The 15,489-nt window shown below is 47.4% G+C and overlaps 1 protein-coding gene across 4 annotated transcripts in view; it reads left to right on the top strand.

Moving 5' to 3' along the window:
- The first annotated feature begins 1,542 nt into the window (after positions 1–1,542).
- PODXL (podocalyxin like) overlaps positions 1,543–15,489 on the top strand; it is a 46,740-nt gene continuing 32,793 nt past the window's right edge. For all 4 annotated transcript variants that reach the window (XM_066551056.1, XM_066551055.1, XM_066551054.1 and 1 more), the window contains exon 1: positions 1,543–1,634. In XM_066551056.1, the coding sequence (XP_066407153.1) occupies positions 1,586–1,634 (49 nt within the window). In that variant the 5' untranslated portion in view covers positions 1,543–1,585. The remainder of the gene's footprint in view (positions 1,635–15,489) is intronic.

Below are 15,489 nucleotides of genomic sequence, written 5' to 3'. Positions count from 1 at the left end.
GGCCCACCCTGACAAAAAACCCAAATCTTTCCAAAGTCTTCATCCTGATGAATATTCCAAACTCCCTCCATGCAGGCAGGAATCCCACCACCCCCCAAGCCCCCATCCCAATGGAAATCCCAAATTTCCTAATCCACTCCTAAATCAAATGTAACCCCCAAATCTCCTTAGGTGGTTGAGAATCCCAAATCCCCTCCCCAGATTTCCACAAATCTCCACCTCAATCAAAGCCCAAACCCTCCAACCCTAACAAAACCCCTGAATCCCCCCCAAGCAGTTGACAACTCCAAATCCCAATCCAAACAAAACCCCTAAACCCTCTCCAACCTCCTAACTCCAAAGAAACACCCAAATCCCCCTAAAGCCCCTCTTCAACTGAACCCCAAAACCCCTTTCCAACCTCCCAAATGAAATGAAACACCCAAATCCCTTCATGAAGTTGAGAACCCTGAACTCTGCCTCCCATACCTACATCCTAACAAACCCCTTAAACCCTCTCCAACTTCCCAAATCCAATGAAACCCCACAAATCCCTCCATGAAGTTGAGAACCCCAAATCCCCCCTCCCATACCTCCATCCTAACAAATCTCCAACCTCCCAAGTCCAACAAAACACGCAAATCCCTTCATGAAGTTGAGAAGTCTGAATCTTCCCCTAGATCCCCATCCCAACAAACCTTTTAAACCCTCTCCCATCTCCAATGAGCCCCTCCAAATTCCTCCGTGAAGTTGAGAAGCCCAAATTTCCCCAGACCTCACATCCCAACGAAATCTCCCTGATCCCCTCCAAAGGCGCGTCCCCTGCTCCTCACTGCCCACTCCATCCCCATCCCCATCCCCATCCCCATCCCCATCCCCATCCCCATCCCCATCCCCATCCCCGTCCATCCCCATCCCCACCTTCATTACCATCCATCCCCATCCCCATCTTCATCCACATCCATCCCCATCCCCATCCCCATCCTCATCCTCATCCCCATCCCCATCCATCCCCATCCCCACCACCATCCCCATCCCCATCCCCATCCATCCCCATCCCCATCAATCCCCATCCATCCCCATCCCCATCCCAATCCCCATCCCCATCCCCATTCCCATCCCCATCCATCCCCATCTATCCCCATCCCCATCCCCATCCATCCCCATCCCCATCCATCCCCATCCCCATCCCCATCCCCATCCATCCCCATCCCCATCAATCCCCATCCATCCCCATCCCCATCCCCATCCTCATCCTCATCCCCATTCCCATCCCCATCCATCCCCATCTATCCCCATCCCCATCCCCATCCATCCCCATCCCCATCCATCCCCATCCCCATCCCCATCCCCATCCCCATCCATCCCCATCCCCATCCCCATCCCCATCCCCATCCATCCCCATCCCGGCGCTCTCTCCTCCCGCGCCGGGGGCGGAGGCGGGGGCGGTCCGGGGCCGTCCTGCGCCTCCCCCGGCGGCGGGAGAAGGGGGGGCCGTGGCCGGGGCCGGGGCCGTGGCCGGGGCCGGGGGAGGGAGGGCATCGCCCGCCCGCCCCGCCGGGAGAGAGCGCCGGGAGCCGCGCCGGGACGGCCGCGCCGAGGCACCATGCGGGCTGCGGGGCTGCTGCCGCTGCTGCCGCTGCTGCTGCTGCTCGGTGAGTGAGTGCCGCCCCTCCGCTTCCCGTGCCTTCTCCCCCGCTCCGAGCATCCCTCGCCTTCTCGCCGCGCTCCGCTTTTCCCGTCACTATCGGCGAGTTTGGAGGAAAAGCAGCCGGGGGACGCGGGGCGCGCACCCGCAGCCCGAATGCGGCTTTATCGCGGCTCTTATCGGCAGCCGGGGCACATCCAGCGCTCCGGCTTGGAGCCGCAGTGCCGCTCGGTTCTGCGGAGGGATGGATGAGCTCCAGCTCTGCCCTCCCGCGTCCCGCTCGGGGGTTCGGGCTCTGGGGAGAGCCGAGCTTCCCATCCCGCTTTTGGGGTCCTATAGAGCCGGGGGGGATTTTTGGGCTGCTCGTGCAGCGGTCCAGGTGCTGCACCCGCGGAACGGGAGGCGGAGATGGCGCGGGAGAGGAGTGGGGAATGCTGCTGGAGGCAGCGATTCCCGGCTGGGAGTTGGTGGTGGAGTTTGGGAAAAGGTGAAACTGGGGATTCTTGCGGAGGTTTGGGAGGGGAAACAGCTCCTGGGGTGCTGCGGGAGTGTTGGGGTTCGGGGTGATGGAGTGGGAGTTGTGGTGCTCCGGTGGGGTGTTTTGTTGGATAAGTGGCCATAAAACACATGGAAAAGTAGCAGGGAAAGGAAAGGCACTGATGCTTTCCAGAGTGAATAAAGGTAGGGAGGAGTGGGGCATTTCTTCCTTGTAATCGGGGAAGGAGAGGGAGGTGAGAAAATAAAATAAAAAAATAAAATAAAAATATTAAAATAAAATAATAGAATGAAATAAAATGAAATAAAATAATAGAATAAAATAAAATATAAAATGAAATGAAGCGAAATGAAATTAAATGAAATTAAATGAATAAAATAAAATAATAAAATAAAATAAAATAATAAAGTAATAAAATAAAATCCTGCTTCAACTCCTGGCTCCCAGAAGAGCCTCTGCAGAGCTGAATGTGCTTTTATTCAAGGTAACAAAAGCTGGGGGATGCTCCGGAGGTAAAAGCACAAGTGGAGGCAGGGCCCTGGGGATTTAACTCTGGGGTGAATTCCCCGAGGTCTGGCTGAAATCTCTGCCTGCTCCTTGTGTTTTCCTCTTCCTCTTGGGATTCACGGGGTTTGGGGGGCAGGCAGGTGTGAACCCCCACCTGTCCCTGATGCCAACATGGGCTTGAAAAGAGATTTCTCTCCCCATTAAGACCCAGGAAGCCCTGAGCATCATTAATAGTGGCATAAAGTAGGAGCTGTTCATGCAATTTTTCTTGTGCTGGCCAGAATTTAGCTGAGTTTAGCTGACTTTGCCTTCTCAGAAGGTTTTGTTCTGTTTTCCAAAATGAGCTGATAAATACACTGGGATTGGGACAAAATAGGCTTGCAGTGTGTGGACCTGTTTCTATAACACTCTGAAGTGATCCTATTACATCTTTCTCAAAAATTAATTGATTAAATCCTTCAAAACAGCATTTTCTGCCATTCATTGCTGCTCTTAAATTTTGACATAAGCTCTTTAGAGATGCTTTTATGTTGCTCCCTGGGTATTGGAATCAGAATTTTCTTCCTTAGGGGCCAAGATAGACATCCCTGTTTGCTGAGTGTGTGGGCTCAGAGTCCAGCAGTGCTTAACTCCAAAACTGGAATCTGCTGTGGTCATCTGGGTTCCTCAAAGCCTAAAATTCATCTTTTTTTTTTCCCCCTTCCTCCTTTGGTGGGAAGAATTTGGGTTTGTAAGTGAAGCTGTAGTATTTTGAGTATCTTAGGAAATAGCAATTGGGATGGAGCCTGCATGATTTGCTGTGTTTAAATTGGATGTGAAATGAGAGTTGGGGATTTCAGAGCTGGTTTTTGGAAGGTGATAACTTCTGTGTGGGGCAGAGCAGAACCAAGGCTGATGTAGTTTTTAAAAGCAGCTCTCTGGGATACAGCAATTTCCTTAGAAATACTGACTTCCAGGCTTGTACATCCCAATCCTTTGATTTTGCAGAGATTCCTCTTTATATCCTTGCTTAAATCAGAAGAAAATCAGCTTTAGACAAGGCATAGCCAGTGTGTGCAAGAGATGCAATAAATATAGCATTAGGTAAAAAACATCTTTAAATTCCACCAGCTGGAGAGGGGCTCAGAGTTACCCCTTACGGCATCTTCATGGGATATTATATTTTATTTATTTTTTTTCTCCCCACTGCATCTTGTATTCCCACCAAAATTGCATCAGGAAGAGACAAAAAATACTTTTTATTCTTAGGGGATTCAAAAGAGCCGCAGCTCAAACCTATCCTGGGGGCAAAAAAAGAGCGCGAAGGGTTTTTACTGGAGATCAAGCACCGGGCTCAAAGCAAGGCACAGATTGATGGGTTTGAAACCCTTGTTGCCAAAACACCTCTTTTCATTCCCAAAGCTGAATTCCCAGGCCACCTCCCCAGCACTGAGAGTTCCCTGGTACTGGGAGTTCGTGTTTGTGGATGAGCTGTCAGAGGTGTGCATTTAAAAAACAAACATTTTACCCTCTGAATACTAATCCTGACACGGGCAGGAGGAGGCAACTGGGGCCACGTCCCCAGGAGGAGAAAAAAAGAAATGTTTAACCACAGGGTTTGAGAATCAGCATCAAAGCAGAGAGACTCTTCTAGGATATTTTGTCTCGGAGGAACTTTGATGAGACTTTTGCAGCCTTTTTGCCATTTTAGCCGTGCAAAGCCTTGGATTCCCTGCGCAGACACAGTAACACCACCCCGGGGGCTGTTTGGGATGCTTAATTAAAGGATTGTTTGTAAATCACTTGAAGATTCCTGGATGAAAGGAACTGGAACCGTGCAATATACTGATTTAATTCCTGGGAGTCGCTCTAAAGGCTTGTGATGAGGGGGATCATTCATGCTGCTGGCTGGAAATATCTGCTCCCAGCACTTGCAGGGAGGCTGGGGTAGCACTTTGGGTATTGTTTGCCCTATAAACCACGTATTTTATATCCCCATCTGCACTTCTATAAGGTCCAAACCCACCAGCATGAGCTCTGGGGTGTTTTTCTGGGACTGGGGGAGGTGATTTACAGACACTGAGGATCCCTCTGGCTGTGCCCCATTATCCTGGGGGTTTTATCACTCTGCGAGAGCAGAGAGGAGCTGTTGGGGTTTAGGCAATTTTGCCCCTTTTTTTGTGGTGCTGCTCTGGGTGGCCCCTTTGCTGTGTTCCCAAGGGCTCACCAGACCAGAGGCAAAAGCACAAGTGGAGGCAGGGCCCTGGGATTTAACTCTGGGGCGAATTCCCCGAGCTCTGGCTGAAATCTCTGCCTGCTCCTTGTGTCTTCCTCTTCCTCTTGGGACTGACGGGGTTTGGGGGGCAGGCAGGTATGAACCCCCATCTGTCCCTGATGCCAACATGGGCTTGAAAAGAGATTTCTCTCCCCATTAAGACCCAGGAAGCCCTGAGCATCATTAATAGTGGCATAAAGTAGGAGCTGTTCACGCAATTTTTCTTGTGCTGGCCAGAATTTAGCTGAGTTTAGCTGACTTTGCCTTCTCAGAAGGTTTTGTTCTGTTTTCCAAAATGAGCTGATAAATACATATCATAGGGATAGGGACAAACCAGGCATGTAATAGGAGTGGGGACCTGTTTCTATGACACTCTGAAGTGATATTCCATTACATCTTTCTCAAAAATTAATTGATTAAATCCTTCAAAACAGCATTTTCTGCCATTCATTGCTGCTCTTAAATTTTGACACAAGCTCCTGAGAGATGCTTTTATGTTGCTCCCTGGGTGTTAGAACAGCCAGTGTGTACAAGAGATGCAGCAAATGAGGCAAAACCACACCTTCAAATTCCACCCAGAGCTCCCTGAAGCCCTGCAGAGCCAGGGATGGGGTGAGTGGGGTTTTATCCTTACAGGGTGGAGGTGAGGTCCTGTGCTGGTGTTCACAGGGGTCTGAGGATGAGGGAGGAGATGAGGATCTGACTCCATGTTTCAGAAGGCTGATTTATTATTTTATTATATATATTATATTAAAACTATGCTAAAAGAATAGAAGAAAGGATTTCATCAGAAGGCTGGCTGAAAATAGAAAAAGAAGGACTGAATAACAAAGGTTTGTGGCTCAGACAGAGTCCAAGCCAGCTGACTGTGATTGGCCATTAATTAGAAACAACCCCATGAAACCAATCCCAGATGCACCTGTTGCATTCCACAGCAGCGGATAACCATTGTTTATGTTTTATTCCTGATGCCTCTCAGCTTCTCAGGAGAAAAAATCCCAAGGAAAGGATTTTTCAGAAAACATGTCTGTGACAAGGTCCTGCTGTAACATCTGCCTGTGCTACAGGGGCTCAAACCCCAAGCTCAGGAGCCTTCAGCAGCTTCATCTCCAGGTGCTCCAGGCAGGATGATGCCTGTAGCAAACCCACCTGAGTTTGTGCAGGAATTCCTCCCTCCCCACTGCTGAGTAGTGACGCTCAGAAACGTGCAGGTTGTGAGCCTGTGCATGCCCCTGACCTCCAGTGTTGTTCCCAGCCTGACACCACCCCTGCAGGGCCAGGATCCAGCCCCAGCTCTGCCCAGAGCTGCAGCAGAGGGTTTGAAGCCTGCAGGAATCCGGGTGGCCCGGTTGGGTCCGTTCCCCGTGTGCAGGCGCGTGAAATCTCAGCAGCCTCTCCGGAGCTTTTGCACGCTCCTGGCAGCTTCCTGCTCCTCAGCCTGTTTACGTGCTCAGCCCCTTCCACTACTGGCCCATCTCCACCTAAGGATGTTGTTTCTGAATTCTTGCAATGCCTGCCCTTTCCTTCACACAGAGATCCTGAGCAAACCTTGCTTTTTCTTTTTTTTTTTGGTTTTTTTTTTTCCTCTTTTCCCACTCTCTAAGCAACGCACACACAAAGTCATCTGGCATTTCTTGTTCTCCAGCTACCTGTGCTCGGTCCACTGCCACCCCCAGGGCTTTGCCAAATACTCCAAGTTGCAGAGAGCAGTTCCTTAAGGCTGGGAATTACCAAAGAAATCAATGAAGTGTTTCACTTGCAGTTTGTGAGACCACCTTGATTCTCCATTTGGGTCTTGCAGCTCCTTTGGGGATGTGGCACCCATCTCCCCCAAAAACCTCTCTGTTTGACACTGGGGCTTAATGAAAAAAAAAATCTTTTTTTTTTCCCCCTGAACTGCCTGGTGGGAAGGTGTCCCCCACCCCAGAGTAAGGGTGCTTCCTCCAGTGCTTTGCTGTTTGGGGACAGTTTATTCTGAGCTTCATTGGATTTTAAGTGCTCTAATTATATATTTGTTGTTGTGCTGGGCTGAGCCTTGCAGTGTTTTGCTCTGGGGATCCTTGAGGAATACACAGATCCACTGCAAACAGGCAGGAGGGATGTGCTCTGCTCATATGGCAGCTCCAAAGGTGCTCAAAAAGATGCTAATTTTTAATCCAAAAAGTTGCTAATTTTTATCCAAAAAGATGCTAATTTTTATGCTAAAAAGCCCTGTCTGGGAAGGTAGACAGAACTGGAGAGAAACAGATAATCTTCCTTGTTACTGTACAAAAATCATTTAAGATTTTTTTTCAGCTATAAACTGAAGAGGTGAAATGCTGTTTAAAGAACTGGCTGTGTGGAGTTCCTCTCTCTATTTTACAAGTGGTTTTTGCCCAGACTGTGCAGTAAGTGGTCAGGGACAGGGGGCATTCTCTCAGCTGGGGCTGCTGTGGTACAAAAATAGCACCAAGAAGTGTTCAAAAGTGTAGATGTGGTGCTTAGGGACACGGTTTAGTGGGGGACCTGGCATGTTAGCTTAATGACTTAATGGACTTAATGTTCCTGGAGGTCTTTTCCTTCTAATGATTCCATGATTCCACAGGCAGGGACACCTCCCAGTACCCCAGGGTGCTCCAATCCCCATCCAGCCTGGCCTTGGACATTTCCAGGGATCCAGGGGCAGCCACAGCTGCTCTGGGCACCCTGTGCCAGGGCCTCACCACCCTCACAGTAAAGCTGAAGTTCCTTCAAAGATGACTAAACCTGTTCTAAGTTACCTGCGGGCTTTGAATTGCAAATAATTCTGGAAATAGTGATTATTGGTGGGAATCTTGGAAAATGCCAATAGTACCTTTCATGACCTTAGAGAGTGTAGAGCTCTGTGGTGGCTTATTTAGGGTGACTTTTTGAGGGTCACATGCCCATACACACTTGATTTCAGCTGTTGTGTGTCTTAGAGTCAGCCTTTGTCACTGAATGTTGCTGAAATCCATTGGGAACCAGAAAATGCCAGGATACCCTAAAGAGGAAAAAACCCCTCTCTCCTTCAAGAGGTGAAACTGATGCCTTGTGGAGGCTGAGCTAGAACAGATGCTGAGCAGACTTAGAGAATAAAGCAGGGATTTATGGAAAGGATCTCCTCCATGGATGCACCCTGGGCAGCACAAGAGCCCAGCCAGGGCTGCACCCAAGATGAACCAAAATGGCCCCAAAATGCACCAGCGCTCCCGGGGTCTCTCCCTGGGATCAGTTCTGCTCCATTTGCATCTTGCAGTTCATTGTCCCATTCCAGCTTCAGCCCCTGCAGTCCCACCCTGCTTGTTTTTCTCTCTCCAGCCCACGGGGTTTGTGCTCCTGGGCTGAGATTTGGGTCATTTGTCCTTGGTGCCCAGCTGGAGCAGGAATTGTTTTGTCTCCCTGCTCTGTGCACAGAGCTCACCATCCCATAATATGGAGCTCAGACCCACACACTAAAGCAGCACAGAATGGGAAAAATACAAAAGCTCAAACCTGAGTCATTATTTTTCCCCTGAAAGCTCAAACCTGAGGCATCAAAGCAAAGCCTCTCAAACTCCAAAAGCACCAACATCCTTCATTACTCGTCTGCCTGTTGGGTCCCAGGTCTTGCTGATGGAAGTTTTCTCATCACCAGATGTTCCTGTTTAGCAAATCTTTGCATCCCTGCAGCTCTGCATGCTGCAGGCACCTTTTCTGCCCCGTAAATAACGTGTGTCTCACGCCTGGCTTGGCCGTGGGCCAGGCGCTTTCGGCAGACACCGGTGGCACTCTGGTGACAAAGCATTGCAAGGACACAAGGAGAATTCAAATAACTTATTAAAATCAACTCAGTGTGGTGCCACAGAACCCAGCAGAGAGCAGGAGGGGGAAGGAATAGGAGTGAACCTTTCTTTTGGGCAATGGGAATTCCAGCGCTGCTGGAACATCTGCTTTTGGATGTGCATCCAAAATGAGCAGCAGAGGGAAGGGAAAAGGACAGGCTGAGATTTGGCTTTCAGCAAGGCTCTACTTGTGAGTAACACCCAAGGTTCTGTGTCTTGGGGCTGGGTGGCAGCAGGAAGGGGATGGGTTCCAGTTTGGGCAAACTGGGATGACTGGACTTGAGGAGGAAGGGAAAATTGGAGTCACAGTGTGACTCTTCTGCCTTTTCCTCCCACTGAGGGACACAAGGTAAGGCCATGGAGGCTCAGATATTTAACTAAGGTGTTTAAGGTTGGAACTGAGTTATCCTTGAATCCAGCTGTGCCTTCTGAAAGCAATTCAGATGGGTCTTGGGATGATTTGTCCACTAGAGATGCTCGTTTCCATAAATGCTCCCCAACATGGTTTGATGCTGCACCAAAAATATCCAGGACCTGCCCCTGGAAACACTTATATTGTGTAACAGTCTCTGTATACACTCAAAAATGTAAAAAAACAAAATTGGTTTTGGGATTTGGATGAACTTCTTACTGTTGGGTCAGGAGTGCACCCTAAAGGCTGCAAAATGAACAGACAAATAAGAAGAACATGGTCCTTGGGTTTAAAAACCAAATCTGTGCCTGTTGTCAGGTGCAGGACAGATCCTTAGAAACAGGCAGAGATGGGATCTGAGTTAAAAGCTCCTCCAAAACTGAAAAGGTAATTTTTTTCTTTCTGAGTTGGCCCCATTTTAGATGTTGCTTTGAGGTCTGGTTCATATTCTTATCATCCTGAATAAAATTGGATTAATCCAGTGGTTTTTTCTCTGTTTCACAGGCTCTGTGTGCAGGGAGCTTTGGTCTTAGGCCACATGGCTGATGAGGGTGGTGAAAGGGGAAGGAAGGTCATTTTGTAGTGGAAGAATAAGGCCTCAGTTATTAATGGCAAAGGCTGAAATTTTCTCTCTCAGCCTTAATTGATTTTGGCAAATTTAACTGGAGGAGAAAGTAGAAATTGGCTTAGAAATTAAGCCCTAATACTTAAATATATATTAGATCTATTGTAGAGAAATGAGGAGACAGCCTTGTTAAACTTTTATTCTAAGTGGCTTCTGCTGGATACAGGCAAAGAGAAAAATACCCAATTTCTAATTTGGACAAAGGGGACTTGAAAGGCTCTTCAGAAAGGCTTGGAGAAACTCTGTTTGAGAAAGTGCTTCTTTGAAACCCAATAGCAAAGACCACTTTTTTTTCCCCCTCCTCCCTGGAGTCTAAAGGCAGGAGGGCAAGATAAGACATTCCACCACGTAGGCAAATGGGGAAAAAAAAAAAAAAGAGAGAAAAGTTTAAATGATACTGCTGCAGGCTGTGGAAAGTGGAGAGCTCTCAGGGTGACTGTTATGTGCTGCTTATCAAAATGCTGTGAGCCCTGACTGTGAGAAAAAGCAGAGTAATTTAAGAGATGCTCTGTGCCAGCATGGATCTGGTTAGCAGTGGTTGTACTGGAACAACATCAAGTAACCAAGGTCCTCAGGATATATCTAATCTATATGTATCTATATCTATATCCACATTAAATAAGCAATAAAGTTGTCCTCATTGGACATTTCTAATTAATCAAGCAACAGAAGCAATGTTTAAAGCACAGGTAAGGGAAGGAAGTTTTTTACCACGTACTGAGTCAGTTGATCAGGAGCAGCCTCAAAGCAGGTTGTGGTTGCAGATCTCCAAATCAGTATTCTCATCATGCATTTTTTGCAGCCATCACTCTCTGCTGGCGACCTGGTTTGGTTTTGGAGCCTGAAGGAATAAAAACAACAAATAAACAAACAAGAATTTGTTCCTGTGGGTTTCTCTTGGCAAAGCAGAGAAAGTAGCAACACGCAGTAAAAGCAGAAAACAGCCTCCCCCTGTTTTATTTTCTCCTTTGTTGGCTTTTTCCTCCTAACATGGGTCTCATTTTCAGATGGATCAGCACCCTGATCTGGTTTGACAAGTGCTAAGAAATGTTTGTGCTCTCCACTGCCTCATTCTAAGGGCACATAAATTTATACAAAATCACAGCATTGCCATAAACACCCCAAAATCCAGCGTGGCAAAGAAAAGCTGTGATACCTGTGCTGCAAATGGGAGGAACCAGCAATTCTGGGGCTCCCAGAAATCCTGATCCAACTGAGAGACAGCCAGCACAAAAGATAAGCAAAATGGGACAGGGCATTGTGTCAGCTGTGAAGCCAGAGAGCAAAATTCACAGCCTTGAGCCCAAATTTCAAGCGTGCAGGATTTAATCTCCCCATCACCTCCACTTTCCCAAGGCTCAGGGTCATTCCCATACCAAAAAGCCAAGGAGAGATGCTGATCTCTTTGACACAGAGAATGAATCTTCCTGTCCTGTACAGTAGACAGAATGCTGTGGAAAATGAAAGTTTAGAGATTAATGCAACACCCTATTATAGACAATTACTTTGTTTCCTTAAAATTTTCCCAGCTGGCTAAAAAAAACCTTCAAGGCTCTCAGTCCATGTGATTTTGTGGGCTTCTAAGACAGTTCCTGCCCACGAATGGCACAAATAAATCCCCATTAACTGCATTCAACAGGAGAATGATCTTTTTTTCTCATTAAAGCTTCACAAAGGGTTCAAAACCTCATTTTATGGCAGGGTGCTTTGATTTAAATTGATGTGGCTTAAATCATGAATTTTAATCATGACTTAAAATACAGAAGGAGAAAGTCATAATTTGAATGATTTGATTTTTATCATGTTTTTCATTTACAATTCATAGCTCTATCCCTTAAGCAGGGCTGATTCTCCTCATTGTAAAACTTGGAGATTTACAGCCCACTCTTGCCTTTCAGCTGTGTTTTCTAACCAGGCTGGCACACTCTGAACATATTTGTGGAAGGAGTTTTATAGCCTGAGACCTCTCTATTTTGGTCTCTAATTTATGCATCTCTGGAGTTGTCCTTGGTAATGATGAATGAAACTAATTTAGGGTTTATTGGTGGAAATCACTCTTTGCTTGTAGAGGAAATTTCTGTTAAACTGACAAATGCAAAAGAGCATTTACAATTCCTTTAAGATACATCAAATAACCGAGGACCTGGGTACCTTATGCAATAAACTTTTGAACAAACTTTTCAGTTTAGTGCTAAGCAATTCACTGAGCAAATCTCCAGCGTCAATCTGTGATGGAGTTAGTGACTGAAATGAATTGTTCTGTGTCCCTTGAGGGTATCAAATAAACAGGAGTCATTCTCTTAAAATTCACTTTTAATGTTTAAAATGGGAGAGGAAACAATTTTATTTTTCAGCTGCTGGTTTCCAGTTGTTTTTGCAGTTTGGAATTAACTGTTGGTGGAGCAGCTGAATGTGTTTCTCCTTGACTTGGAGAGGCAATTTCAGTGGATAACTGAGGTTTATGCAAATAACTTTTGACTGTCTAAATAGGACTGACTACCCCATGTCTGGATACCCTGGACATCTGCCCATAGTGTAGGCAGAAAGCAATTAAAGAGAAGCAAAAATTAACAAAACTTCCTTTAATTGACCGCCCTGTTATTGTCTCACATCCAAATCCAGCCCCACTTAGTGCTGGAAAAGCTGAGTTCCTCAAATGCCACGGTGTCCTTGTTGGGTTTGGTCTCACTGTAATATATTTAATGTTCTTTTTAGTGCTAGATGATAAAATCTCCCAAAAATTAGGAAGAGATTTGGGCTTGATGGTCTGTGGCCCATTCCCCTCATCCACCTCGTTCTGATGTGTCCCCTTGCTGATCCAACATGAGAGCATTTTCCCCAGCAAGCTTGGCAAATAAAACTTTGCTGTTTAAAGCAACAGAGGGGAGAAAATGAAGGAAAATAAAATAATCCTGAGGTGATTGTGGTTGCCACTCCTGCCATCACTCTTTGCACAAAGTCATCCCAGTGAGAGGACACATCTGTTTCTGCTGCCACACATCAGTTGAGGCTGATAAAGTCTCTGATAAGCAGATCAGGGTGGAGGATGCACTAACAGACCCTGGGCAGGTTCCTGGTGCTCTCACTCTACATTTCCTTAATCCAAATCCCTCCCAGGCTCTTGGGAGGAGCAGCATCCCATGATGGCCATGCTCCTGAGAAGTTCTTCCATGGTGAGTGCTTATCAAAACCTGGCCTGTAATTCACCATCTCACCCCCAAACATTATTTTCTGGGCAGTTTTCCAGCCAGGAGAAGGTCAGTAGTGGAGGGGGTGGTGTTGAGGACAAGGATGGGCAATAAAACCCCCACTGTTGGGTGCCCAGTGAAGGACAAAACCTGTCACCCATCACTGTTCACACTCCCCGTTCCAGGTTTCTCCAAATCACAGCTTCACTTGCTGGGGGTGATTTAGGGCAGCCAGTTTGGGAGGGGGGGGGGGGGGGGGGGGAGGAAGCTTTTATTTTGGCAAAGGAAGTGGTTCAAGCAGGGTGGAGTGGTGGGAGGGTGGTGAAAAGTAGAAATGTGAGGTAGGGTTGGTGGCAAGAGAAGCAGGGGATGTCGTGATCAGTGTGTGCATTTATGAATGCCCTTTACGGAGGGTTGGGGAGGGAAACACAGGAGTCCAAACTGATGGTTGAGAAAGCAAAAAGATGGTTTTCTGCTTTTAAAAAATCCACCTCTTTGTGTGTTCCTATTACTGCACCTGGCCACAGGTAGCTGATAGCCGCACCTGGTAAAATTTGGGGCATTTAAAGGAGTTTGGGTGTGACAGGAAAACCCCAAAGGAGCAGTGCTCTTCCTCTCTGATCATGTTAGAAATGAAAATTCCAGCATTTTGTCAGCATCCTTGATGGAAGCAAAGTGACCTGGCCCCACCAGCAGCTCCTGCAGGAGTCTCTGCACAATCCCTGCCCAGAGTAGAGGCTTTCAGCATTGCAGGACTTTTTCATTTTTCACAATTTCATGGATAATTGGAGAGGCTCTGGATGGATGCAAAGCCCCAGCACGATGAGAAATTCATGGGGGTGCTGTGGAGAGTGGGTTATTTTGGCCCAAACCCAAAGCCAGGCTCTGGAGTGGTCCCACTGCGTGCAGCTCTCCGTTATCTCCGCTGTGTCCTCACACTGAAAAATCCCACTGCCAATCCTGATAAAACACTGCAAGGGAAGAAAAAAAAAAATAAGATAAGTCAGGAAACCACCAAAAGAAACTCGGTGTGCCTTGGGGGTTTGATGGGGAGCACTGGGGGGGGACAGCCACGCCGAAGGAATGCCGGCTATTTCGGGCTGTGTTTGTGTTTGAGAGGCAGGAGCAGGAGCAGGAGGAGGAGGAGGAGGAGGAGGAGGAGGGTTGCAGCTCCACACTTTTTCTGCCGTGAGAGCCTTTTGCATGTCTGGCAGGATGGCTCCAATCTGATTAGGAGGAGGTTTGATTAGGAGGGGGCTGTCTGTGGGGGCAGCAGGGCGATGGATGCAAAGCTGCTTTCCCTGGGAGCAGCAGCCAGGGGATGCCCCGAGCCCAGCTGGCCTTTTAGGGAGGGATCCCTCCTAATCCAGCTCAGAAGCAGTTTTGGGGCAGGGGTTTATCTCTGTCTTGGCTGGTCAGATTGGTACCCTGAGGTGCTGGATGAGGAGTGTTGATAAAGTGGATGGGTGAGGAGCAGAGGCACAAGGAAACCTCTGTAGGGGAACTGCCTTTGAGTCTGGATTTTGGGATCCCGCTCTACTTATTTATTAATTAATAATTAACTAATTAATATATTTGTTTATTTATTTACTCATGTCCTGAAGGCTGATGCTCATCACAGTCACAGGGAGGATAAAAAAAGTGCAGCCCATGAGCTGTTCCTGCAAGGATTTCAACTCAGTCTGAGCAGAGGCACTCACTCCACAGAGAGGGACAGGAGAGAGAAGGGGTGCTAAGGTTTTGTCTCTGCTCAAACCTGACAAGAACAGATGCTCACAGCCTATGTCTGAAGAAATAAGAAGCATTCCTGCCTCAGGAATTCATTTCTTACAGGAACTTTTTTAGAAAGGAAATAGAGGAAATATTGGAGGAAATATTTATTTCTGAGACGCTTGGATCTCTCAGCCCCTGTTTTAAGCACCAACACTATTCTCTCCTGAGATGGACAGTGATGCCTGTGGGCAGATTTCCCATTTTTCTCCTCACAAAAGGTAAGAAATGGCTTGTTACAGGAACTTGGTGCCACCTGCATCTCTCAGGACTCCCCAAAGCCAAAGAGTTGCAAATTTTCCCAGTCTGTTCAAGCTATGGCTGTTGCCATGAAACTGCCAAGAGTGGGGAAAGAAGGAGCCGTCTGCTTGATAATCTAGATTAGGAACAAGGAATTTGTTCTGTAGTAATAAGGATCAGCTTTTGGATCTGCTTGGATTTGGATTTGAGCTATCTTCCCAGGGGTGAGGGCCCAGCATCCAAATGTCCTGATGCTGTAACTCATCTCCATCACACGTTTGGGCTGCCCTCCAAGCATCAGGGTTAGGGTTTGGGTTTGCAAGAAAGGGATTTGCTCCACACCTTGCTTTCCTCCAACACTGTTTCTGCTTCTGTTTGGGAGAGCTGATTTTGAATCCTGCAGCAGCACAGGACTTGGCCATCTGCTGCATCATCCTTAGTCCCAAAATGCAGTGCCTGGATTCCAGTATATATTCTATTTATTTGGCTGCTCTGCCGTGCAGAAACTTCCTGGGCAAAGGAAGTTTCAAATGCATCATTTGAGCATTT

The sequence above is a fragment of the Molothrus aeneus genome, chromosome 5, assembly GCF_037042795.1.
Source record: "Molothrus aeneus isolate 106 chromosome 5, BPBGC_Maene_1.0, whole genome shotgun sequence".
In the NCBI taxonomy this organism is placed as follows: Eukaryota; Metazoa; Chordata; class Aves; order Passeriformes; family Icteridae; genus Molothrus; species Molothrus aeneus.
Note: the sequence above shows the minus strand (reverse complement) of the source record. Positions and strands in the feature narration are given on the sequence as shown.